We start from the raw sequence: 27,936 nt of genomic DNA, 5'->3' as shown, positions 1-27,936 counted from the left end.
TTACTTGGGTCTTCTAGCAAACATTCTCATCAACCTCACTTTGGTAACTTGCAGAAAGTGTCTCTTTGTAATTCCAGAAAAATCCACATTGTTGTCAAAGGCATCCCAGATGCCCATCAAGAGGATGGCTTCTAGGTGATAAGAGGCAGAGATGGAAAATTGTGGAGTGAACACCTCTACCCACCTGTGGAGAAGAGAAAAAGGAGAAGACGAGGTGACGAGCCAGTGTCGCCTCCACCTGTGCCTCTAGAGGGCACTTCAGGAGACTGTTCTTGCTCCAGGCATCACAGGCTATTGCTAAAGAGGTCAGCACATCCCAGCCAAACAACCCAGATGGTTTAGGAAGTTAGGTGCTCAGCTGATGATAAATAGGCCCCCAAATGAAGCAGAGTGCAGAGCCAAGAAGACAATCAGGGACCTATGGTAGAGGTTAATGGAGGCACAGCAGCAATGGAAGCTCACTGGTCACACCCAGCCCAGACCATCAGATCTTCCTGAGACAAACCTTGCTAAGTCCTTAGAGCAGCAAAGTCCAATAGAATTTTCCACAATGTTGGAAATATTCTATGTCTGTTCACTCCAGATGGTAGGCAACAGCCACATGTGGTTATTGTGCATTTGAAATGTGGCTAGTGCAAATAAGTAATTAAATTTTTTATTTTATTGAATTTCATTAATTTAAATTTAAATAACCACCAGTGGCTATTATATTGTACAGCACAGTCCTAGATAGGACACAATTTTTTTCATCTGCAACAGTTTCCTGGAACAGCCTGCATTTGTTGAACATTTTCCATGTGCCAGACATTGTCCCCAGCATTTTCATTAACATTATACCCATTTTAAAGATGGTAAAGCTTAGTTCTCATGTTTTGCCCAAGGTCATGTATTTAGTGAGTCACAGAAATGGAAGCACCATTGTATTGGATGGATGTTTTCAGTCTTTATCTGGCCCCCTGTCTTGAGATTCCTAACACCATTGACAGCTCTCTCCTCCCTGTAACTGTTACAGGGCCTGCCCTTGGCACTGCACCCCTCCTGGCCCTTTTGTTGCTTTATGCTCCCATGCTGTTTCCTCTTCCTCTACCCAGCTCTGGTTGCAGTTTGAGAAGAGAAGAAGCCTCTAAAAACCTGCAGCTTCCCTTGATCGTCTGACTTTGCGTCTTTGCCAGAGCTGTTTGCCTTTACCAAATATGCCCTTCTCCAGCCTCTATGTGCTCACATCCTACCCAAGTCTTTGAACCAGTTGATGCACAAATCACAGGAGCGATTATTCAACATCTGTTATCTTAACCTTTCCCCTGCCCCTGGAGGCATGCTATCACCTGCTTCAGGCCCCAGAAAATCAGAGCAAATGGCCACCTTTTCTCAAGTGAACAGCTCTGCTTCCTCAGTATTCTGGTTGATAAGACCTGTTCCAGCTGACTCATCTTATGATGGCCAGGAAGAAGGCCAGGGCATATCCACTGCACTCCTTCTGCAGCACAGAACAGTTCAGCTCTGAATCCAGGCCCAAAGCAAACTGTTCCATTTGGTGCATCATGGGGACATGTACGGTGGTCCATTTGTCCACCAGGAATGGGGACCGTTTCCTTGTCTTTGTTGGGCCAAAGGACGGGTCCCATTTGGCTAGCACATAAAGAGAAGACAGATATTTATACCAAAATGACGTTATAGTGAGTGTAACTAACACTGTTGATTTATAAATGTGATTGTGGCACAAGAGGTCATCCAAGGAGGTGAATGTCAATTGAAAGACAGCTAGAGGATAATCTAGGGATTATATAATAGTGATTCTGGTGGTGGATGATGATTGTGGTTAATAGTACAAATACAAGAATGTTCCTCTATTACATGGTGTTAAGAATATGGAGATAAAAGGAAAAATGTAACTAATGTAACATATAGACTATAGCTCACAGTAATATTGTAATACTTTTATAGCAATGGCAAAGAAGGTACCATATCAATGCTAAGGGTTAATAATGGAGGGGTTAAAGCAGGTATGGGATTTTTCCTTTTGGAGTAATGAAAATGTTCTGAAATGGACTGAGCTGATGACTGCACAACTCTGTGGTGAAACTGAGAGCCACTGAGTGTATAGTTTGATGGATTGTACAAGGCAGGGGACCATATATAACACATCAAATCCTGGGGTGAATGATAGACTGTGGTTAACAGCACAGATATGAGAATGTTCTCTCATGAACTATAATAAATACACAGTACTAATACATAGTGTTACTAATAGGGTGGTTTGTGGGAAAAATACATCAAATATAAACTATGGCTACAATCAAAAATGATGATGTAAGGACCTTTGAAAATTCTATACCCCATAAAAGTAATGAGAAAAATAACAAAAATGGTTAGAATCAACTTTTTCAGAAGCCTGAAAATTAAACAAAGGCTTGCAGCAGCATGGGGAGTATTTATTTTTAAAATCTGCTGAGCTTTGGTAAGAACAATGTGCTTTGTGGCATTTTCACTTTCTCTAGTCCCATATCCCACTCTCCAGCTCTGTGACAATTTGTTTGATGGATAACAGATAGGACAAACCAGAGACTAAATGAAAAGCTTAAAATGAAAGCCTGAGGAATAAGATGTTCATGGGAGCTTTGAAAAGTTCCAAATACATTCCCGGAACTCCAGAAGACCACATGCATGTGTAAGGTTGTACACATGCTCCAGAAACATCTGAGAAAGCCCCAAGCTTTTACCACTGATTGACATTTACAAAAGGCCTGTTCCATCATGCAGATGCTTTCAGAAAATTGGGGAAAATAAGGGTCCAAACATTTAAGATCTATTGCCCAAACACAGTTGATTATATTAGTTGACTACTTCAGTTAGTAGATATTCAGTAGACACAACCAACAAAGTATAGACTTTACAGAATTAGTTTAGAAAAATCACTAAACAGCAACAACACCTATAATGTAACAAGTATCAAAAACAACAAATCCTTGGGAGGAGGAAGAATATGATTTCCAAATTTGACACATTAAATTACTTAACTGCCCGGTTTTTATTTATTATTTTTTAAATTAAATTGCCTTTTTTAAAAAAAATACATGGATCACAAAAAATCTTACATTCAAAAATATAAGAGGCTCCTACATACCCCACACTCCACCCCCCTACTCCTCCCACATCAACAATCTCCCTCATCATTGTGGCACATTCACTGCATTTGGTGAATACATTTTGGAGCACTGCTGCATTGCATGGATTATAGTTTACATTGTAATATACTCTCCCACAGTACTTTCAGTGGGTTGTGGATGTATAATGTCCAGCATCTGTCCCTGCAATATCATTTAGGACAACTCCAAGTCCCAAAAATGCCCCTACATCTCATCTCTTCTTCCTTCTCCCTGCCCTCAGCAACCACTGTGGCCACTTTCTCCAGATCAATGCTACAGTTTCTGCCATTACCAGTCACAATAGTTCTATAGTAGAATATAAGTAAGTTCACTCTAGTCCATATTTTATACCTCCATCCTGTGGACCCTGGGTTGGTGATGTCCACTCCACCTCTATGTTGAGAGGGGGCTTAGATTCCATGTGGTTGATGGATGCAATTCTCCTGCTTAGAGTTGTAGGCACTCTCGGCTTCCTGATGTGGTAGTTGACCATCTTCACCTCCCTGTTAGCCAGCCTGTGCAAGTCTAACAAATTGGAGAGTAGGAGCTGCAACTCTGCTGAGGCTCAGAGCCCAGCTGGCCCATGGCCAATCCAGAGCAAAGTAACCTCTGTGCACATACTGGGGTGCCTATGTCAGTGCTAATCTATCAGGTGTCAGCAAGAAAGACTTAATCAAGAAATGATTCTCTGGTTTGCTTTCCCAGAACTTGCCATGAAGGGAGAAGCAGCTTGCACATGGCTAAAATAGTGTAAGAAACAATTAAGTAAAAGCAGACTGGAGCAAAGGATTACTGGCTTTAAGCCATACAATAAAAAACAATGGAGGGGGGAGTCAATTTCATAAGGAATTGAAGAGACATTTCAATTATTGTAAGTGGGGGAATACCTAAGGTCAAAAGTGAACGCAAGCCCAGGACAAGATGTAGGCTCAGAAAAGATTAGGACCCTGAACTTTTATCTTGGGCTGACTTCTCGGTAACAGGGCTAAATTCTGAAGGAGAGCACAAACCAGTGAAGAGCCAATTTGCAAAGGCTGTGAAAGGTATTTTTTGTTGGTTCACTTTTTTCTTCATTTAAAAAAAAATTTATTGAAGTGTTATCACTCACACATAAACATACATAAACAATATGCGTATAGTAATAGTTGTGAACTTACAAAACAAACATACATAGCATCATATAGGACTCTAGTAACTTACCCTACCATGAATACCTTGCATTGTTGTTAAACATTTTAAACTAATGATTAAAGAGCATTGTCAAATATTACTACTAACCAAAGTATTTCCCCCTACCCACCCAATTATTATTATTATCTTTATATCATTTATGTATGAACATACATAACAATAAGTGTATATTGGGAAGCAGACTTGGCCCAACGGATGGGGCATCCATCTACCACATGGGAGATCTGCGGTTCAAACCCCGGGCCTCCTTGACCTGTGTGGAGCTGGCCCATGTGCAGTGCTGATGCACGCAGGGAGTTTGTGTCCCCCGCGTGGGGGGGCCCCACGCTCAGGGAGTGCGCCTCGTAAAGAGAGCCACCCAGTGTGAAAAGAGCACAGCTTGCCCAGGAGTGGCATCACATATACGGAGAGCTGGCGCAGCAGGGGGAGACACAGATTCCTGGTGCCCGCTGACCAGAATAGAAGAGGACACAGAAGAACACACACCATTTTGCTAGTAAGGGATCCTGACATTATATTGGGCTTCAATTTTCAGGAAGTTCTGGATCACAGAGTGGTTCAACAATGGCAGCGGAGGAATACTGGTATAGGATACTATTGACAGGTGATATATGGCTGACAGGGAGCTATACAGGGCATATGTCCAGGATGCATGGTAATGTTTGGATATACTCATAGTAACAACAATTAAAAACTACAGCTGGGGGGTATTGGGTTCCTGGACGGGGGTGCTCTGTCGTGGTCCCTAGGGGAGCAGCGGCAGTCCCCCAGGTGCAGCGGCAAGGACCGGGAAGGAATGAGGGTCCAACAGTGAGCCCCTGATACTAATGACTATGCTTGTGAGCCTATATGCCTGAAATAAGAACAAGGCCTAGAGCAGCACTGTACCTGGGAATTTCCTCCTGACAGCCTTCATGTTACTCAAATGTGGCCAGTCTCGAAGCCAAACTCAGCATGTAAATGCAATGCCTTCCCCCCAGCATGGGACATGACACCCAGGGATGAGCCTCCCTGGCACCGAGGGATCACTATCAACTACCAACAGATGATGCAACTGGAAAATGACCTTGAATTGAAGGTTCGATGCGGATCAGCAGAATATCCCTGTCTACATATAATAACATGACTTTAAAATGCTGTTTGACCTAATGTAAGGGGGAAAAGGAAAGGAGAAATGAGTTTATATGGCTACGAGTCTCTAAAAAAGAGTCTGGAGGCTGTCAAAAGGATTGCCCTTATGCACACCTGAGCAGAGTCTCAGAGACAGATAAAGTAGATACAACCCCAGATATTGGTTCCTTTGAGGGCTAAAGAGACCCATGGGTTCTATGGTCATGGCAGATGGAGTTCACTGCCATGTCAGATGGCCCTTCTTTGGAGCTGGTGTTTCTGCGTGATGAAACTGGACTCAGATGGGATCTCTTTTCATAAGACTTTCATGCTACATTACTGGAAATGTAGTTGGTGTTGGGGTTTAAGATATATTTAGGGGATTTGAATCTCTGGACTGACAATATGATAGACAGGCCCTGAGCCTCAACAGACTCCAGCTCCTATAATCTGATTTATTGGACTCACCTCACTCAGCTAAGATGGAGTTGAAAAGGACAACCACCACACCATGGAGCCTAGAGTGCCTACAACTGAAAGCAGGAGGATTGCCTCCAGTATCCATGTGGAATCTGAGCCTCCTCTTGACATAGAGGTGCAATGGACACAACCAATCCAAGGTCCACAGAGAAAAGGTGGCATTGGAGTGGGAAAAGTGGACATGGTGGCTGATGGGTATGGGGAATGGCAGGAAGAGATGAGATGTGGAGGCACCTTTGGGACTTGGAGTTGCCCTGGATGGTGCTTCAGGGGCAATCACCGGACATTGTAAATCCTCCCAGGGCCCACTGGATGGAATGTGGGAGAGTATGGGCCATGATGTGGACCATTGACCATGAGGTGCAGAGATTCCCAGAGATGTACTTACCAAATGCAATGGATGTGTCATGATGATGGGAGTGAATGTTGCTGGGGGGGGGGGGGGAGTGGTGGGGGGGGGGTGGTGGGGTTGAATGGGACCTCATATATTTTTTTTAATGTAATATTTTTACAAAATCAATAAAAAAAGAAAAAGAAGAAGAACACAGTGAATGGACAGAGAGAGCAGACAATGGGGATGGGGGAAAGGGAGAGAAATAAATAAATAAAATAAATCTTAAAAAAAAAACAACAAACAATAAGTGTATAGTAAAAGTTATGGACTTACAAAGCAAACATGCATAACATTATACAGGGATCCCATACATCAACACTCCACCAACACCTTGCAATGTTGTGAGACATTTGTTACAGATTATGAAAGAATATTGTCAAAATCTTACTAATAATTATAGTCCTTATCTTATATTTGATCTATTTCCCCCCAATCCATCTTATTATTATTTTTCAAATTTTTTTTTATGACAGAAGTTGTAAACTTATAAAACAATCATGCACATGTGCAGAATTCTGAAACAACATTCATCTATCAGGACACCACACTGTGGTGGAACATTTGTTACAGATAAAATAATATCATCTGATTGTTATCACGTCCATAGTGTTCATTTGGCACACATTCTCCATACTGCCCTATTATCAACACAGTACATCTTTGGCATACATGCAAGCATATTACATTATTACTGCTAAACACAGTCCATAGGTCACTCTAGTTGTATTTTTCCCATGCTTCTCCACATTCCCAACACACAGCAATGGTGACGTATATTTGCTCTAGTCACAAAGGACACTCTTGCATCTGTACCATCAACCACAATTCTCATCCACCTCTTGGTTTACTGTGCTATTCAGTTCCTAGATTATTCTCTAGTATTCTGTCAGTTGGCATTTACATCTCTAGACTACCATTTTCAGCCACATGCCCATTTATAAATTAGCTGTTACTCACTATTTGTTACCATCCATTCTATACATTTCCACACATTTACATTACATTAAAGCTAATTAAAATTTTTACATACATTAAAAATCAGTAGTCCACTTCAGTCCTCCTCTTATCTCCTTTAAGTATCCACCACCTACCATCAGGGTTTGAAGATATTTTCTTTAAATGTCTTCTAGAAGCTTTATGGTTCTTGCTTTTATATTTAGGTTTTGATCCATTTTGAGATAATTTTTGGATAAGGTGTGAGATAGGGGTCCTTTTCCCTTCTTTTGGCTATACATATCCAATTCTCTCAGCATTGTTTTTTGAATGGACTGTTGTGCCCAAGCTGTGTGGGTTTGACAGGCTAGTAAAAAAAATCACTTGACCATACATGTGATGGTCTGTTACTGAACCATAAATTTGGTTCCATTGGTCTGTGTCTGTCTTTATGCCAGTACCATGCTGTTTTTACCACTATAGCTAGGTAATATAATTTAAAGTCTGGAGATGAGCATTTGCTTTTCCTTTTTAAGATGTTTCTGATTGTTCAGGACCCCTTACCCTTTCAAATAAATTTGGGCTCACATATCTAAACATAAGAGTGAAAAATATCAAAACCTTAGAAGAAAATATAGGTGTAAATACTGATTACATGAGATTGGGCAACAATTTCTTAGATGTGACACCTTAAGCACAAATAACCAAAGAAAATAGGTAAATCAGACTTGATTAAGATTAAAAAATTTTGTGCATCAAAAGTCACTAACAAATAAAAGAAGAAAGAGAAAAACCCAAAAAAACGAAAAACAAGCAAATAGTCACTAACAAGAAAATGAAAAGACAATATGCAAAATAAGAGTATATATTTGCAAATCATATTTCTGATAAGGATCTAGTATCCAGAAAACAGAAAGAACTCGTTCAAATCAATGACTAAAAACACTAACTTAATTTCAAAATGAGCAAACGATTTGAATAGACTTATTTCAAATAAGATATACAAATGACCAAAAAGCACCATGAAAATATATCCAGCATCATTAGTCTTTAGGGAAATAATAACCAAAATTGCAATGAGATACTGCTTCATGACAACTAAGATGCTAAATCAAAAAGAATGGCAAGAGCAAGGGTTAGGAGAATATGGAGAAAATGTAAACCTGATAACATTTCTGGCAGGAATGTAAAATGGTGCTGTGGCTGTTAAAAACAATTTTTCAATTATTCAAAATATTTAACTTAAAGTTACCATATGGCCCAGCAATTCCATTTCTAGGTATAAGCAAGAGAATTGAAAATATAGGTACACACACACACAAAATGTGTGCCCTAATGTTCACAGCAGTGTTATTCATAATAGACAAAAGTGGAAATAACCCAAATACTCATCACCTGAAAAATAAGTATTCCATACCACAAAAGATTATTCATTATATATCCTGCCATAACCCACTGAATGGATTGGGAGAGAATATAAACTATAATCCATGCTGTGTAGCAGTGCTCCAAAATGTATTCATCAAATGCAATGAGTGTACCACACTAATGAAAGAAGTTGTTGATGTGGGAGGAGTGGGGGGTGTGGAGAGTGGAGAATATGGGAACCTCTTATATTTTTTAATGTAACATTGTATGTGATCTGTATATCTTGAAAAAAAGAAGATAATAAAAAAATATTTTAAAAGTAATGATGTAGTGATACATGGCAAAATATGGGTGTACCTTGAAAACAGTTAAGTGAAAGAGGCCATACACAAAAGACTACATACTCTATTATTCCATTTATTAAACATCTAGAATAGACAAATTTATATAAATAGAGAATCTCCATGTGGATCAAGAATGAAGACTAAATGTTAATGAATATAGGGTTTCTTTTTGAGATGCTGAAAATGATCTGGAATTACATAGTAGTGATGGTTACACACCATCATGAATATACCAAAATACCACTGAATCACATACTTTAAAATAGAAAATTTATAGTACATGAATTAAAACAATAAAAATAGAATTGAGTTAATGGGACAAAATATGAAGTACTGGAAACTTGGTAGGGGTTCAAAACATATCAATTCTTTCTCTTCTCTCTTTCTAGGATGGATGGATGGATGGATGGATGGATGGATGGATGGATGGATGGATGGATAGATGGATGGATGAATAAATGGGTGGACAGCTAGATGGACAAATGAAATGGTGGATGGAGGCTGGGTGGATAAATGAATATCCCAATGGATGGATAGATAGATGAATACATCAGTAACTGGATGGGTAGATGGATGAATAGACCTGGGGATGTATGGATGGACTGACAATATAATATGATTGTGATAATTCTACCTGTAGAGTCCAGGCACTTAATCTGCAAGCACAAACCCCTAGGAAGCTGACTTTATCATCCATCCTTTCACAGAGACTGGCTCATACCAGGTACTCAAAACATGATAGATCTTTTAAAGCAATATGCTCAGGATCATAGAACAAGTAAGGGGCTGAGGTGGAATGCAAACCCAGGCCTTTTCAACTTCAAAAATGATGCCATTCTACTGAGACACAGTGTCTTTGTAAACAGTAAAACTCTAAATGGATAGTTGGACATGTGAAAGTTACATAGCTCAGCCTGCACGTTCTCACCTATGAAAGAGCATTTGTCCTTGGAATGACCTCTTAAACTGGACGTTAAGAGAGCTTGTGTCCCTAATGTAAACTTGTGATCTGCAGGGGGCAGTGTGGCAAGAGACAAGGTCCTTAACATCATACTTAATGATGAAAGACTTAAAGCTTTTCCCTAAGATCAGAAACAAAACAAGGATGCCTGCTTTCACCACTGCTATTCAATATTGTACTATCGTTCTAACCAGAGAAACTAGGCAAGAAAAAGAAATAAAATTTATCCAAATTGAAAAGAAAAAAGTAAAATGATCTCTATTTGTAGATGACATGAGCTTATATATTGAAAATCCAAGAGAATCCACAAGAAAACTATTAGAACTAATAAATGAGTTCAGCAAAGTAGCAGGCTACAAGATCAACAGGCAAAAATCAGTTGTGTTATATACATTAGCATGAGCAATATAAAGAGAAAATTAGGAAAAATTCCCATTTACATAGCATCAAGAAGAATAAAATATCTGGAAATAAATTTATCCAAGGATATAAAAGACTCGTACACTGAAAACTACAAAACATTGCTTCAAGAATTTAAAGAAGGCCTAAATAAATGGCATGACATGGCATGTTCATGGATTTGAAGAGTTAACATTGTCAATATTGCCTGAAGAAATCTAAAGATTCCATGCAATCCCTATCAAAATTGCAGTAGCCTTTTTTTGAAAAAATGGAAAAACTAATCCTCAATGTTGTATGGAACCACAAAGAGCCCTGAATCGCTAAAACACTTTTGAAAAAGAAGTACAATCTTGGAGGACTCATACTTCCCCATTTTCAAATTGTACTTCAAAGCTATAGTAACAAAAACAGTGCGGTACTGGCATAAAGATAGACAAAAAGACAAATGGAACAGAATTTAAAGCCAGAAATAGACCCATACAACTACGACCAACTGATTTTTGACAAGGACGCTAAGTTCACGCGGTGGGGAAAGAATAGTCTCTTTGATAAACGGCTCTCAGAAAACTGGATATCCACATGCAAAGGAGTGAAGTTAGACCCCTACTTCACACCTTCTACAAAAGTCAATTAAAAATGGATCAAAGACCTAAACATAGAGCTGAAACCATAAAACTCTTATAAGACAACATTAAGACAAATTTTCATGAGTTAAGATTTGGCAATAGATTCTTAGATATGGCACCAAAAACATGAGCAACAAAAAGAAACAATAGATAAATGTGACTTCACTGAAGTTAAAACTTTTGTGCATCAAAGGAAATTATCAAGAAAGTAAAAAGACAACAAACTGAATAAGAGAAAATAGTTGCAAACTGTATACTGGATAAGATATTTATACATTGGATAAGAATTCATAGAGAACTTTTACAATGCAATAACAAAAAGACAAAATACCCAATTGAAAAATGGGCAAGGGACTTGAATAGACATTTCTGCAAAGAAAATATACAAATGGCCAATAAGCATATGAAAAGAAGCTCAACCTATTAGTCGTTAAGGAAATTCTAATCAATACTACAGTGAGATACCACTTTATACTCACGAGTGTGGCTATCATTAAAAGCATGGAATATAACAAGCGTTAGAGAAAATGTGGAAAAATTGGAACTCTAGTGCATTGTTGTTGGGAATGCAAAATGGAGCAGTCATTATGGAAAGCAGTTTGGTGGTCCTCAGAAGGTTAAATATATGATTACCATATAACCCAGCAATTCTACTTCTTTGAGCCTAGGTACATGCCCAAAGAAAGTGAAAATAGGGTCACAAACAGACACTTGTACACCAGTGTTTATAGCAGCACTATTCACAATAACCAAAAGGTAGAAACAACCCAAGCGCCCATCACCAAATGGTGGATAAATAAAATATGATAAAAAAAAACAGTGGAATATTATTTGTTCTTTAGAAAAAATGAAGTTACAAGACATGCTGCAGTATGGAAGAACCTTGGAAACATTATGCTCAGAGAAATAAACAAGGCATATAAGGGCAAATATTGCATATCACTTATAAAAGATAACTAGAGAAAGCAAATTTGCAGAGATAGAAAGTAGATTAAATGTTACCAGGGAATGGGGGAGGGGAAATGGGGAAGTGTTTGTAAACATTTAAAAAATCACTTAAAAATAAAAAGATAAACATTTAAAAAATAAGCCTAGAATGTAACATCATTATGGAACCCTGGCTCTTAAATAAGTGAGGAAGTTTTGTCTTAAATAATCAAGAACATATAAAGTGAATCATAAAGCACAGATAATCAATATGTTAAAACACAGAATATATTTTTTACCTACTCAGAATAAGCCGTCAAATTGCAGGTGAAAATAAAAGTTGTAAGGAAAAAAAAAACAGCTCAACTATGTCCACGACAAGCATAAATAACATTATTGGTGGAATGGAAAGTAGCTGCAGTGCTTATGGAGAAGCGCATTGTTGAGCTACTGAACTCAGCAACTGTTTATTGCTGGTGGGAATGGAAAAGGGGAATGTGACAAGAATACTGTTTTTGTTCTTCTCCATGGAGAGTTGCCTTGTGACACAGCCTTGGAAGATGAGAATTTTATTTTAGACTCTTCCTATATGGAGCTGCTAGTTCATCGTCATGATGTATACTCTGGGGTTTGGGAGTCTGAAGGAAAAAAAAGAAAGAAGGAAACAAGGTTCTTTCTCCTATGGTAAATTTCCAAATTTTTCCAATTTTTTTGGCTGCTCACTGAACTCAATTCTGTGTCTCAGGACACAAGAATCAGGCTATCCAAAGACAACTGAGTGAGCCACCATGGAAATTGATCAAAGGCTTGAATGTTCCAAGGCCATGCATCCAGATTGTTGCAAAGTTAATTAGAAGTCAAGCTTTCCCATTACTCCATTCTGCTGTCCAGGGTTATGAGCTTGCTATTTGAGAGACAAAGAGAACTTTATTTAAAATCAAATTCAACATCTCCAAGCCTTACCTTGAAAGAAAATGTGGTTTACCAGGACCAGGGTATATCAAGGCCTTGGACTAAGTCCACAATCTTCTCTTTGGTCTCCTTCTCCACATAGCTGTTGATCCTCTTCTGGGCAGCAGAGGCATTGGAGAAATCTCTAGAAGAGACTTTTGACTCATACAGCCTCTTGACATTGTCCAAGAAATCTATCAGGAGCTGCAGTCCCTCTTTGATGAAGAGGACACTTTCCATCTTCAAGTCCATTTCTTCACTGAGGAACCAGGTGCTGGAAGCCTCTGAGGATGGTGGACTCCAGTGTCTCTGTGAGGTTGAGCCCCTGGAGGAGCTGGGTCTTAGTGGCTGAATGGTCCCCTAGGGAGAGCATGGCTAGGACGCTGGAGATACTCATAGGGAAGAAGAAAATGTTCTGAGCCGGAGTCTTCAAAACCAGCCTCTGGTACAAGAGGAAGGCGAAGTTGGTGTTGCTGGAAGATACCTGGAAGGTGGGGGTGCTCTTGGTGGAAGAAGTGCAGGCGGAACCACTATTGGGGGCACTGGGTGGGGACACACAATAAACTGGAGCACAGAGACCAACAACTAAGACAACTAGATAAAAAAGACAATGCCGTTGTGGAAATAAGTCTGCAAGAGAGGAGAGAGAAACATTGAAGGGAGGTAAGTGAAGAGTCCAGTCTCTGGCTCAGAAACCTGCCAACACTCTATGCCATTAGCAACAGGTGAGGATGAACAGGACAGATGCAGACTTATGTTACAATCCTCACAATAGCCCCATGGTGTAGGTCTTATTGTTGACCTCATTTTACCACTGAGTATACTGAGGACCCAGAGAGCTACTCTGAGTTCTGCCTGGAATTCAAATTAAGGTCTCAAATTTCAAATCCCAGGCTGTTTGCCATTTCTGCTTCACAGATCTGTTTTTAAGAAGCAAGGAAGTGAAACCAGATTGCAAAGTCCTATCTCAGCAGCCAGAAGTGGCCACTGGCCCCTCGGGGATACCTCCAAACATCTTCATCCATTTTGCATATAAATCTGATCATTTTCTCGCCTTGGCAGCCTTTCCCCAGCCACAGGTATTTACTGGAGTGTCCATGTCCTTCGAAAGGTAGAATCCCAGAGCTAAATGCTGTTCTGGGAAATGGGTCCTCCAGGAGCCCTGAGGACTGGGGGCCCAGCTCCTCGTGAGCTGCTAGCCCTGGTCACCACCACCCGCTCCCTCCTCAGGCCTCACCTAGCGAGACTTTTCTCATGAAGGGGATTTCCAGACCAAATGACCAGGTAGCAGTTGGAAGCTCCAGTGGTTTTGGAGTCGGACAGGCTTGGACTTGGCATCCAGCCCTGACATTCACAATGAGCAAGCTTTTAATCACTCTGAGCTTCAGTGTTGTGCTGGTTGTTGTTGGTTTTTCTTCTCATCTATAAAATTATTCAATTATCTGTACTTTATGGAGTTGCTCAGGGGATTGAGGACCATGAGGCACATAGTGTGTGACACAGGACCTGGCACACAGTAAGTGCTCAATAAATTACTTCTATTACTAATAATATCATCATTATTATCTTACTGTTATGAATTCAATAAGAATTCAGGTTGGGGCAGTTCCATCAAGTCATGTTTGGAGACCTCCCCACCTCTGCCTGTAGCACCCCCACCAGTCCAGTTCCTGAGCTGCCTCACATCACCATTGGCTTCAACAAACCTTTCTGTAGGAGCTCCCACTCTGTGGATTGACACTGAGATACAACAGTAAATGCCATCTGATTCCCACCCGTGGGAGTGTACCATGTAGTAGGAAGATGAATGACTCTATTACAAGGTGGGGCAGGATTTGTGCTGGGGCAGCAGGAAAAGGAGTGAGTCCTCCAGTGGGTCGTCTGTTGGAAATGTTCTCTTCAACACACCCTCCCCTGTTCTCTAATCTCTTCGTGGTCTACTTCCCTTCATGCCATTACCCTTTTCACAAGTGCAGAGTCCTGATGACCGCCTTGTCCTTCGTCCAACTCTGCTCTCCAATCATTCACACTATGATGTGAAGGACTGCCATCACTCCTCTCTCAAGGACAGTGCACTAAGTTTTACTTCTGAGAAGTAAAGGAAGGCTGTACCCAGAATAAGGGGATACAGCCAACAAGTAAAGCAATTATTTTTCGAGAAATAAGGAAGAGAGAAGGCAAGAGGTCTTTTGCCTAGAGTCACAAAAGTGCACACACAGGTGCTTGTCTATGGCAGGCCAAATTTGAGAGTCACATTCCCAACAAACTCTTTGACTTTATGTAAATTGAATAATATTTTATTGGTCCAAATATGATTAAAACTGAAAGGAACTAAATGAATGAAGAATCTTTTTTGAAACATGAGGAATTCTTTTGCAAAACTGCCAATTTCCATCAATCTGATTGGGCAATTTTTGTTTTGTGCTTGTTTATTTATCTAAAATGTAGTTTTCTCTCTAGGCTAACTCACATATATACCCCCTCTTTACTGGACTTTTCATCAATGCATCCTAGACTGACCTGCTAAGCTGTGTCCCACCCTGAACCTGCTCTTCTTTTCCCGTTCTCTAAGATGACCACATGATCTCATCCAAGCCATAAAATTGCTCTCCTTCCCCACATCCAGGGATTGGCCAGACCCTAAGGGTTCTCCTAGAACCACCTTCTAGCCCTCCCTCTTGGCCCTCACTTGGTCCAGACCCACACATCGCTCCCCTAACAGTCGGGAAGGCCTCTGAACTCATCTCTCTTCCTTGGGCCTTGTCCTCAAATTGGTCCTCCTCCAGGTTGCCAGAGTGAACTCCATCAATCTGATTTCCTACACCGACAACACCTTCTGTATGAGCCTCTTCCTCCTAGAGTTGACCGCTTCCCCTCTCCTTGGCCCCACTGCCCACCAGTGCTTCCATTTGCACTCTGCTCTCCAGGAATACCAAACTCATCCTCCACCTCACCCCACTAATGAACACACCTCTGCACCTTGGCATGGCCTGACTCCTCCCCTGCGAGGTCCCCTCCCCTCACTTATGGACAATTCCCTCATTCTTATTCTCGAAAACGTTACTTAGCCCTGACTTGCCTGAGAAACCCTCCCTGGCGCCCTTCCCTGTTGTGACCTCATGGCACGCTACCTTTTCTCTTCTCCAACTTCTGAGCTAGGACGCTGCTTCTACTGCTGTAGGCATTATCACTGAGGACATGGATGTTGATCAATAATCAGCAGGTCCTTTGAGGTCAGGAATCTTTCATTTATAAAGTATTCATTCAAAAAATTTGACTGAGCTTCTAAATTTATTGCCAGGTACTATATGAGCTGCAGGGGCAACAATAGTGACATAGAGGCAGAGTCTTTGTCCTTAGAATTCATTGGAGAATTTACCAGAAAGTGTAGGAAGGACATGCACTGGGTAGCACATGCTTGGGGCACACACATTCCGTGGTAAAGAAGGCTTCCCAGAGGAAGTGACAGCTGGGTGAGACTTGAAAATGCTAGCAAGGGGGAAGGGTAGAGGGAGGAGAGAGGGTGAGGCAGAGTCACCTGTGCGAAAGCCCAGAAGTGTGCAAGAGAAAGGCAGGTTTGAGGAACAGGAAACTCAATCGTAATGCTCAAGAGGCTGGTAGGGTGGGGTGGGGTGGTGAGAGCAGAAAGTGGTGAAAGGCAAGGCTGCAGAAATGAGGGGCCCCACGTAGAGCTGCACAAACTCGATTCTGGGACCACGAGGCCCATTGAGAGGACTGATGCAAGGAGTTCCTCAATCGGAATGGGATTTTCAAGGACTCTTCTTGCAGCCATGTGTCTCCTTCATTTCTCTCTTCCATCTCCCAGCCCAGTAGCATGCATAATGTAGGGTTTCAATGGATATTTGTTGTGCTGACTTGAGTTGGAAGAGCATTTACACCCATCTTAGAACCTGAGTGGAAGGGATTAAATGAGGGAGGCCGCAGAGGAAATTCCTTCAAGGATTTAGGGACTAAAACTTTTCCTATTCAATGAGTTCAGTGGCGGGTTGGGTTTTGTGGGACACTCTCATGTGCTAGAGTCTGTGGATGCCCTGTGATCGGCTACACTCTTTGGCACACATACATGCATTACACACACACATACACACACACTCACTCTCAGCAGATGACCCGCCTCCTACCTCATATAAAAGAGGGAACTGCCTTAACCTCCTCCACCTTTCACATACCCTGACTTTCCCCAGTATCCCCACCTCCCAGCTCCATCACAACAACAGAGGAGCCACCTCACCCTTTAAGATCAGTCCTTTTCCCTGAACTTTAGAAAGCACACCTTCTCACCAACTCAGGATCCTATACCTCTCTCTTCTGATTTAAATAGAAGATCCTGATCATTGGTTTTATAGTATGCTCAAGTCTTTCCCACTAATACAAACAAACTAGCACCATTGGAAGCAGCACTAAAACCTCCCTTTCACACCCACATTCCCTTCAAGCTACCTCCCTAATGCCACTCTCCCCTTTCACAGCCTAAATCCTCAAGAGCTTTGTATTCTTGGCCTTCATGATTTCACTTCCCTTCCACTCATTCCATGGTCACAGTAGTCTGACTTCTGGGTCACAGAAATATTTGCCAGAGATTACCAAAAGCCAGCACACAGGTCTGGGTTCTCTTTGTAACTTGACTTCCCCCGAACACCACAACTGGCTTTGAATCCAGGCCTTGCTTTGGTTCTCCTGGACTTCTCTTACCTCTTGATGCTCCTTCTTAGTCACTTTGGCTGCTTCTTCTTCTTCTACCCACTCCTTCAATGTTCATGAGCCTCAGGACTCACTTTAATATCTCACTCTTTTGGGGTGATCTCATCACATCCACAAATTAACTACTAGAAATGCAAATAACTTATTACTTTTTAATCTCCAGCCTGGACCTTTCCCCTGTCTGGGATCCATGTATTTAACTGTCTCCTGATGTTGCATGTGAGGCCTGAATCACAATATCAACCAAATCAAACTCAGAATCTTTCCCGAATACCACCTCGAAAAAACATACAACTGAAACCTTCTTTCAACATCTCCATGAATGGCAGGACCATTCATCTAGTTATTCACACCTTAAGATTCACCCTTGTACCTCCCTTTTTCTCATTCCCTATTTCCCATATCAACCCATCACTGGTCTTGTCAGTCTGGCTTCCTAAACATTTATTTAATCCATCCACTTTTCTCTGCCTCCACCACTTGCAGACTAGTGTCTCTCATTGCCTATTGCCTGGACTACTGAAAAAGTCTCCTAACAGGTCTATCTGCAACATATCTTGCTCCTCCAATCCACTATGAAAGGCAGCTAGAGTGACCTTTTAAGACTCAAACCCGAGCATGTCACTTACCCACTTTAAACTATTCCAATAATCTTCCATTGCCCAGAGCAAAGACTAAAACCTTTTACTCAATCTGCATAGCCTGGGCTCTGCTGGCCCCCTAGCTTCACCACACACCACGAAGACACTTGCTCGTGACTTCTATGCCCAGTCATTCTGCCCACCATTGTGCTCTCACAGGATGCTTGTTGTTAGCTACTCCTGGAGTGTTCTTCCCACTCCCTTCACTCATTTTCCCCCTAATTAATTCCTATTCATTGTTGAGTTCCTAGCTCTTGTTACTCCCTCAAGAAAGTTTCCTTTGACAACCAAGATCAGGAAAATTCCTCTTATCAAATGCTCTTAAAGTACTATTTGCCTCTCAGTGGAAGCCTTATCATTGTCACAACACATTCATTCAAGTGGTTAAAAATTTCATGAGTCATGGGCTTTGTCTTTTCCCCTGTATATCCACTGTTTGGCCACACTAAGGTTTCAGTGAGTGTTTACTGAATGAATGAATGAATGAATGAATGAATGAAATGAATTAAAATAAGAGTGACCAGTTTATATCTGGAGATGATATTAACTGGAAATTAGCAAGAGGTACTCTTTTGAGATGATGGGAAGTTCTGTATTTTAATCAAGGTAAGAATTACACAGGTATGTGCATGTGTAAAAATTTATTAAGTTAACTTACACTCTGGTCAAGACAATGTAACTGATACTGGATTTGTCATCCTGCTGTAAACAGAAAATTGGACAAATTTCATGACCAAATTCAGACATAGAACAACAGGCAGAGGAAGGAAACAAATGAGGTAAGCCCAATGGCTGTCCCAGTTGCCTGCCTGAAAGCACCTTATGGACACAGAGGGGTGGAGGGGAATCCAAGGAGAATGTGGTGGGCTTGCTGAGCCGAGGAGGCAGAGATCAGAGTTTGGAAATGTTGAGACAGTTATGATTTGTGGAGATCTTCAGAAATATGCATCAGGGTTTTCTCAAGCCTTTAGCTAAATGTTAAGCTCTGCTCGAATACTGTGAATTTCCACAGGCTGTTACAAAACAAAATGAAAAACCACTGGGAAAATATAAACAGAACAATTTCCAGAGCTCTTGCAGTATGGGGAGATATTCAAGTTGTGACCAGTCAAAGTGGTGAAACCCCACTGAATCCCTGGGACATTCATCAAGGACCCCAGAAGGGCCACATCCTAGTATTAGGGTTAAGGCTGAAAGCTACTCTAGTCCAACACTAACAACGTTTGGAAAGAATGCCTCAACAGAATCAAGAAGATCTGCAAGTAACTAAATTTCCTGCCAAAACAAGTGTCAATGCAGTGTAAAAGATGACAAGGAAATCCAGAAAACAAAACTGCAATATCACAATGGTCAGCATCAATTAAAAAAATTACAGACCTTTTAAGAAATAAGAAATGTGACCCATGACCAGAAGAAAACTCAGGCAATAGCAACAGACACAGACATGACTGAGATGATGGAATTAGCAGATAAAGACTTAAAAACCTCTATTTCAAGCATTCTCAAGAATTAAAAGGAAAACATTGATGTAATGAGAGAAAAAGAAAAACTAAAACATAATAAAACTGAGCTTTGGAAGATGCATAATTCAATATTGCTAATGAAAAATTTGCTGGCTAAACTGAAGAGCAAATTAAACACTGCAGAGGAGAAAAGTCAACAAACTTGAAAACAATAGCAATAGGAACTATCCAAATTGAAGAAAACAAGATGGAAAAAACTAACGGGGGTGGGGGGTAGGATTGTAGGAAGATGGCATTGCACTAACAGGTAGAGTTCAACGCTCTCACAAAAACAATGGAGAAAGAGCCAAAAGCCTCCATGGGACCCACTTTGGGGATCAACAGGTCAGGACAGTGCTACACAACTCCCAGGGGGTGAGGGACAGAGAGACTAAGAATCCCCTCCCCCACCCCCAAGATATTAAGCTGGAGTAAAACCCCTAACTCACTGCAGCCAACTGTCAGCTGTTTCAAGGGAAAAGGAAGGGAGGTAGTTGGGGGCGCTTTTCTTCAGTGAGTTCAGCTAACAGAGACTGCTTTGAATCTGCGCTCTGGAGATACAATGCAGGAACACAGGAAAGCCCAGGCTGAAAAACCTCTGTGGAAAGGTGGGCTGACTAGCTCCATCTCCTGCCCAGTCTGGAAATTGCATGGACAACTACTGTTCTCTATCTGAATCCTATATAACCCCTGGGAGAAAATCTGCACCCCATTAATATGTCCCTGGCCTGATTTATATAACTTAAGCCAGGCAATTTGAAAGACTTAGAATAAGTTGAACCAAATATCAAAGAAGAGCTGCAAAAAAAAAAAAAAATAGGGAAGAGAGAGAAATTGGCCAAGAGAGTAAACTCACCAACAAATTCAGATGTCTAGACATCAGCAAAAAATTACAAGCCATACTAGGAAACAGGGAGAGGTGGCCCAGCCAAAAGAGCTAGACAAATATCCTGAAGAGATTTAGGACTTAAGACAATTAATCAATGATAACCACACAACTCACCTAAATCACTTCAAAGAATTTAAAGATAATATGACTAAAGAAATAAAGACTATCAAGAAGACTCTGGGTGAGCATAAAGAACAATTTGAAAGCCTGCAAAGAAACGTAACAGACCTTGTGATAATGAGAAACATGATGAATAAGATTAAAAATACATTAGAGGCACATAAAGAGAAGATTTGAATTGTTTGAAGACAGAATTAGTTATTTCAAGATAGAACATCTGAACTGGAAAAGGCAGGAGAACAGAAAGAAGAGAATGGAAAAGGAGCAGAAAAAATATTTCAGGAAATAATGAGTGAAAACTTCCCAACCCTTATGAAATACATAAATATCAATATTGAAGAAAGACTATGTACCACAAACAGAATAAATCCAAATAGACCTATGTGGAAGACATCTACTATTCAGAATGTCAAATATCAGAGATGAAGAGAGGATTCTGAAAGCAGCAAGAGAAAAGGAAAGCATCACATACAGCAGAAGCTCGATAAGATTAAGTGCTGACCTCTCATCAGAAATCATGGAGGGGTAGAAGAGAGTGATATGATGTATTTAAGGTACTGAAAGAGAAAAATTGCCAGCTAAGAATCTGTATCCAGCAAAACAGTCCTTCAAAAATTAGAGTTAGTTCAAAATCTTCACAGACAAACAGAAACTGATAGAATATGTTACCAAAAGACCAGAATTACAAGAGATACTTGGGAGTGCTGCAGCCTGAAAGGGAAAAACAAGGGCAAGAGATTTGGAGAAGAGTTTAGAAATGAAGATTATTAGGAAGGGTAAACTAAAGGTAAGAAGACAGACAATGGAATGATACTACAACAGAGAGTCAAAGGACAAAATGGATGAAGTAAGTAAGGTTTTTACAGTAATAACATTGAATGTTACTGAATTGAACTCCCCAATCAAAAACAGATTGATAGAATGGATTAAAAATATATAAGCCATCTATATTTTGTCTACAAGAGACCCATCTCAGATATACAGACACAACCAGGTTAAAAAGTGAAGGGTTGGAAAAAGATATTCCATGCAAATAGTAACCAAAAAAGAGCTCCAAGATTACCTCCAGCTCTGAGCTCCTCAATTCCTGGGGTGTCAGACTCCCAGATAGGAAAGGTTTGTTTCTCCCAAAATTCATAAGCCAATCCTGCCAGAGCAGAGACAAGGCAAAACATAACAAGAGTGGATCCCTTCAGCCCTTCCATGGTTCCATCAAGCCCACTCTCCCCTGGAAGCCTCTTCTGCCTTTCCTGGCTATGGTATCGTTCACCTACATCACACATCTTGTTTCTGTCCCATTTCTGGTTTCTGGGGGTTTTCCTAGCACTCATTTTGTGCCGCACCCACCCCCCTCCCGCTGTTTTTGCTGTCTGTATCCATTCACTGTGTGATCTTCTATATCTATTTCTCTTTTTGTTTTCTCTTCTCGTTTTTCTCCTCTAGGATTCACCAGGATTTGATCCTGGAGACCTCCAATGTGGAGAGAAGTTCCCTGTCAATTGCACCACCTGAGTTCCTGGTTTCTGCTGTGCTTCACCTTGACGCTCCCCTTGTCTCTCTTTTGTTGCATCATCATCTTGCTGCATAACTCACTTGTGCAAGTACTGGCTCACCACATGGGCATGCTTTTTTTCATCAGGAGGCCCCAGGGATGGAACCTGGGTTTTCCCATATGATAGACAGAAGCCTAATCACTTGAGCCACATCCACTTTCCCTTCCTAGCACTCTTACAATCTGGCTACATCTTTATACTTTTCTCTTTTACTACGTATATTTGTATTTCACCTTTTACTGCTTTGACTGTGGCACTAAGTGAACATCTCAAGGCTGGATTTGCAGTGCCATCTTAGCCAGAAGCCACCCTTCAAATTGTCAAGAAGCCTCCCCAGAGAACCTGAACGATCCCACTGTGGACAGACACACCTGCCTCACATAGGAATTGCCTCCCGGAGCGCTCTGCATTCTCACTTCTTGGCCCGCCTGGTGTGCTCATCTAGCTCCCAGCATCCGTGTTAAGCTGAGAGTGAAGGTGGGAAGGGGTGATAGATATAGATGGGCCCCCAGGCCCTGCGGAGTTCTGTGTGGCTGCCCATGTGTTTTGGCTTGGATTTTGGCAAGAGGCAATTACTTCAGCATCAGAGACACGTAGGCTTCCTGTCCCAGAAGGTGTCATCAGCCTGGAGTTGGTAGAGGAACCTGTTACTTCTTTGTCCTCATTATGCCAAAGAAAACAAGAGCTGAAAAGTTACCTTCCACCTGTACCAGGACCAGCAGCTTTCACCAAAGCCCACCCAGTAGACTTCCATCCCCACCGTGGATGTCTTTAAAAGGCAGTGCTCACATGGGTGAAACTGTTTTGGGCTTTTTTGGCTTAACGCTTGCAGGACTACATGGCTGAACTTCACCTAATTCACGATCAGCTGCAGAGTATTTATATATAAGCGACAACACGAGTGTGTGACATTAGTTTAAGAAAGGGAGTTTTGTCCTACATATTGTTAACTTTTACAGAATAATGAAAGAATTAACATATTTTTTTAAAAAAGGGTGCTAAATTGGTTCATTAAATGCATAATGTCATTTAATCCCCGCAAAATATCCTTGTGAGATTGAGGCTCTCATCCCCACTTCACAGAGGGGATAAACTAAGGCTCAGAGCCGTTACGTGGCTTGGCGCAAAGCAAACACACGGCAGGGCTGGGATTTGCACCTGTGCTTGGTTGGCCCTGCAGCCTCCCCCAGCCCCCAACCTCTTACAGCCCCGGGCCAGAGCCCTAAACGGGAAAGCCCACAAATGCACCCTGGCATCCTGGATTAGATCCCGGGGTGAAAAAAAAGGATGTTAGTGATACACCTGGTGAAATCCAAACATTGTGCAGGTAGGTCAACAGTAACACGCCAGCGTCGATTCCCGAGTCAGGACAAAGGGCCGTGGCTGTGTGAGATTTCAACGTTAGGGAACTCGGTCCAGGACAGGCGGGAACTCTCTCCTCTCTTTGCAAGCTTTCTGAGAAACTTAAACTACTCCAAAATTTTTAAAAAGGTTTATTAAGTAATAAAGAAAAAGAGAGAAAGGAGAGGAGAGAAAGAAGAAGAGAATGAGAGTGAGAGAGAAAGAAAGGAAGAGAGGGAGGGGGGAGAGGGAGGGCTGGTCAGGCAGGCCCATGAAGGGGGACACTTGACCCGTGGCCTGAGACTGCGGGCACCAGGGTGGGGCCACTCAGAGCTCACGGACAAACAAACTCGGGTGGTTTCTGCCCACGAGGTGGAATCAGGTAGTGACAATTGGCAGTGACCTTCAGTTCCCATTCTCTTTCCATCCTCCTGGTCTCCTCAAGGAGAAAGGCTCACTCCACTTGGTGCAGCAAGGCTTTCCCACCGTGGCATCCCAGCTTACTTTCCTCTTTAACCCAGGCAGAGCCGCCTCAGCTCTGGGCCATCAGCAGGCAACAACCGGAGGAGTTTAAGGAGTTGGTGTTACTGTGTCTATTTTTACAGCGACTCCCTGTGGCAAGTTATGCTGGTTTATCTGCACATGGTTGCAATGTTAATTTTTCTGTTTAAATAAATGTGAACTGATTTAAGGAAAAATATTGAAGAAATGATAGTACAAAAGAGCTGGTGATTCAGTCATTATCATGAAGATGGTTTGGGAATGAGTGAAATTTGGCAACTGAATGCCAACAGAATGTACACTTCCCAGAGAGAAAGAGTCGCCTCTCTGCCTTGACCTTGCACTCATGGTGCAAAGCCTGAGCCCCTCGTGGAGTGGCCCCCTGACTGGAGACATGGAGGAAGCCAGCCACCAGGCCCCTAGCGAGGCTGGAGCAGGGACCCTGTCTGTCCTGTCACCCCGGCTTCCCCAAGGGCCCAGCCCACTGCCTGGAACATAGTAGAAGCACAGTAAATATTTGCCAAACACCTGATTGCATAAAAGAATAAGTGTACAGATTACTCTTCGGGCCCAGTCCCATCATCTCCCACATGAGTGCTAATGTATTGTCTGAGTTAAGGCCTCCTGAGATCACCAGGGCCACCCCTGCGTTGCACCCCATGAAACCAAGGCCCCGGAGGAGGAAGGCGTACGCCCAAGACACAGTCAGCGTCTGGCAAAACCAGGGCTGGGAACCAGGACTTCCCGCCGGGGATCAGCCTGCCAGCACACAAGCTCGTCTTTCCAGGTGCCCGCCCACGTGAATGCACCGGCCCGGGGAGGCGGTGTGGTGGGCAATGGGTACCCAGGGTCCTGGCACCTGGCAGGTGCTCGAAGAGGCTGAAAAGCCCCCTCGGACGCCACACCCAGGCTTTCTGCCTCGTAGGGAAGGTTAGGCTGGATCATTCCTAAGGTGCCTTTCTGGCCCGGGATTCTGATGTTGGGCACTCAACATTCTTGTTTGGGGGCGACCCCTCTCCTCTCCACAAGTGTACCTATTCGTGGGTATTTCCTGGGCTTCAGAGCTCCAAGAGGATGATTGTGCCACCATGGGGGGGTGGGGGGGAGTTGAACCCAAAAATCTCTTCTTCCAGTGATGAGTGTCGTGTCAATTTCTTAATGTGGCTGATGTTGACCACATCTTCCCACACCCCCGGGGGCACCCCACCACGGACACCCCATCAGCCTACCTGCTTGACTTAATGTTCTTCTTTATTACACTCATCCCCTCTGTGCTACCCTGACCTTCCACAAGGACAAGGATCTGGGTATGTTTTGTTCACTAATGTATCTCAAGGTCCTAGAACATTCTCTGCACAAAGTGGGCACTTGGTAAATAGCTTTTGGTTGGATGGATGGTTGGATGGATGGATGGATGGATGGATGGATGGATGGATGGATGGATGGATGGGTGAGTAGGTGGATGGACAGGTGGGTGGGTGGGTGAATGAATGGATGGATGGATGGGTGAGTGGATAGAAAATGAAAACCAAATATATTCAGGAGCTGTGCTTTGACTCCTACTCTGTGGCTTTCGAGCTGCAGGGCTTTAGGGAAGTTACATGGTCCTCCTGAGTCTTGGTCTTCTCCTCCATAAAATGGAGTGGCCACACCACCTTGAAGAGCTGGGGGGAAGTGGGAGAGGGAAAGCATCTTGCGCAGTGCCAGGCTCACAATAGGCATCTGACAAGGGTCAGTTACATCAGAGTCAAAATCCATGCTTGCGTTTGTCCGTGTGGCCTGGGAAGGCTTCCTGAGGTAGTGGGGGCTGCCGTCTCCTGGACGAGGGGCACCACTCTGAAAGGAAGAGGTGGGCGTCAGAGAGGATGGGAAGGCGAGCATCTCGGCAGGGTGGAATGGCTTGAGCAAATGCGTGGAGGTGAAAGAGCCGGGGCGTGTTCCTTGCACCACTTGTAGAGGAGGGCTGGTGGGGAGCAGGCCACCAGAATGAGGCAAGGGGCCTCCCTTCCCAACAGAGAGGGTGGCCAGGGAGGGGGTTCCCGAGGCTGGGCCAGGGGTGACTTGTGGCAGGCTCTCTGTTCAGCAAGCGCATGCTGAGAACATTGTCTGTGGCTCACAGTGCCCTGGGCACGGCTTGCAGTACGCATATGACACCTGGCTTAAGACTAGCATTTGCCCTGGGGCCCACGAGGTCCCAGCCTACCTCTTCAGTCTCCCTGCCTTGTTTCTTGCTCTGGCAACACTAATCTTATTTCAGTTCCTCTTCTCTGCCACCTTCCCACCTCAGGGCCTTTGCACGTGCTTCTCTTGCTGCTTGGTAGAGTCTCCCTCTGCTCCCTCCCCCAAACTCTTCTCTATATTGTTTTTCAAACTAGAGTTTCTGTAATGAAGAAGGAAAATATGGCAGAGAAAGTAGGAAATCACATAGAAAAATATTTAAGGTGTGTAAAAATCATTTTCAGAGTAAAGGGTTAGTTAAAAAGAAGATGCTCAATTTGGATTTGAAAGACCAACCAATATTTTATGTATATTTTAACTACATGGGGAAAACTCACCTTTGTGATGTTTTAATTAATATTTACAGTTCAAAACGAGTGAGCTCGCCAACATTCAGAGCCCCCACCCTGGCTCAGATGCTCCGGCTGTAGACTCTCAAAGCACCCTAAGTCAACCTTAATTATTCTCGCGGGGGTGTGCTGGTCAATTTATGTGTGTGGCTCCTTCTCCCCTAGATACTCACTCCCTGGAGGCAGCGGCCAAGCCTGTTGTATCAGCGCCTAGTCCAGGGACGGATGCCCATACATCTTTTTTTTTTTTTTTTTTTTAGCTTTTATTTAATTTATTTCTCTACCCTCCCCCCAATTTTCTTTTTTTTTCTTTGTTTATTTTTTTAATATTACATTAAAAAAATATGAGGTCCCCAGATACCCCCCACCCCCCTCCCATAAATCTTTGAACCCTTCACTGCAGCCCCTATGGGAATGGAGGGAAACGTGGAGCCCATGAGCCGTCACAACGTAAGGAGATAAGTGCTGTGCCGGAGGGCTGCTCAGAAGATGCTGGAAAGGTCTAGAAAACTTGAAAAGGAGGTCATGCAGGCCCGGGCGTTAAGGGGTGAGTAGGAGCTCCACGGGCAGGAGGCTTGCATTCCAATCAGACCAAAGTGTGGAGTGCAGCGTTTTAGAAAGCAGCGGGCCATCTCGCAGGCTGAGCGAGGGGTGGTAGATGACCACGGTGGCGACTCTGAGAAAGCGCAGCCCGGAGCAGGCGCGAGCTCGCGCACCTGGCCAACTCCTCAGGTCGGAGACAGACGCCATCGCCGTCTTAAACAGACGCCGAGGCTGAGGCTCAGGGGAGACACCCGCTGTTAAGTGGCTTACCCGAGGGTTTCCGTGACCCCCTGGTGTCTTCCCACACACACCTTTTCAGGCTGAGCAGGGGAGATGGTGATGTCACCAAAGCACCTCCGGCCCCACGTCCCTGTCCCTGGACGCACGAGCTTGCTCAGGCCCGGCTGCCCCTCTGTGCAGGGTCCCGGCCTTCTCCCCCAGCCCCTCCCTTTCAGAGGGGAGCCCCTCAGCACTCTGCCTTCTCCGGGCTGTGGGCACCCCCAGGCGGAGGCTGGGTCTCCAGGGCTCCCTCCACGCCCCGTAGCTCCCCCACCCTCCGATGCCCAGCACGGGATGGCACTTCCTGAGTACACGTGCACCGAGGCGGACCGGGCTTCTGGGACAGATGAAGAGTTGGGGCGCCCAGTTCAGAGTGAACCACACCCCTCCCACCCTAAACCAGAAGGCAGGGCCCCAGCACGTGCTGCCTCTGGCTCCACACGAG

The 27,936-nt window shown here is 43.1% G+C and overlaps 1 protein-coding gene across 1 annotated transcript; it reads right to left on the bottom strand.

Annotated features, from left to right (window-relative positions):
• LOC101443093 (serpin A9-like) lies at positions 1–27,419 on the bottom strand. The gene is given in 7 exon segments (XM_071211962.1): positions 1–184; positions 1,363–1,447; positions 1,450–1,629; positions 12,846–12,881; positions 12,884–13,098; positions 13,100–13,375; positions 27,262–27,419. Coding segments are annotated over 7 exon segments (1,134 nt in total).
• Positions 27,420–27,936: the final 517 nt, after the last annotated feature.

This window comes from Dasypus novemcinctus, chromosome 3 (assembly GCF_030445035.2).
Source record: "Dasypus novemcinctus isolate mDasNov1 chromosome 3, mDasNov1.1.hap2, whole genome shotgun sequence".
Taxonomy (NCBI): domain Eukaryota; kingdom Metazoa; phylum Chordata; class Mammalia; order Cingulata; family Dasypodidae; genus Dasypus; species Dasypus novemcinctus.
The sequence above is the reverse complement of the archived record's forward strand: the minus strand, read 5'-3'. Positions and strand labels throughout refer to the sequence as shown.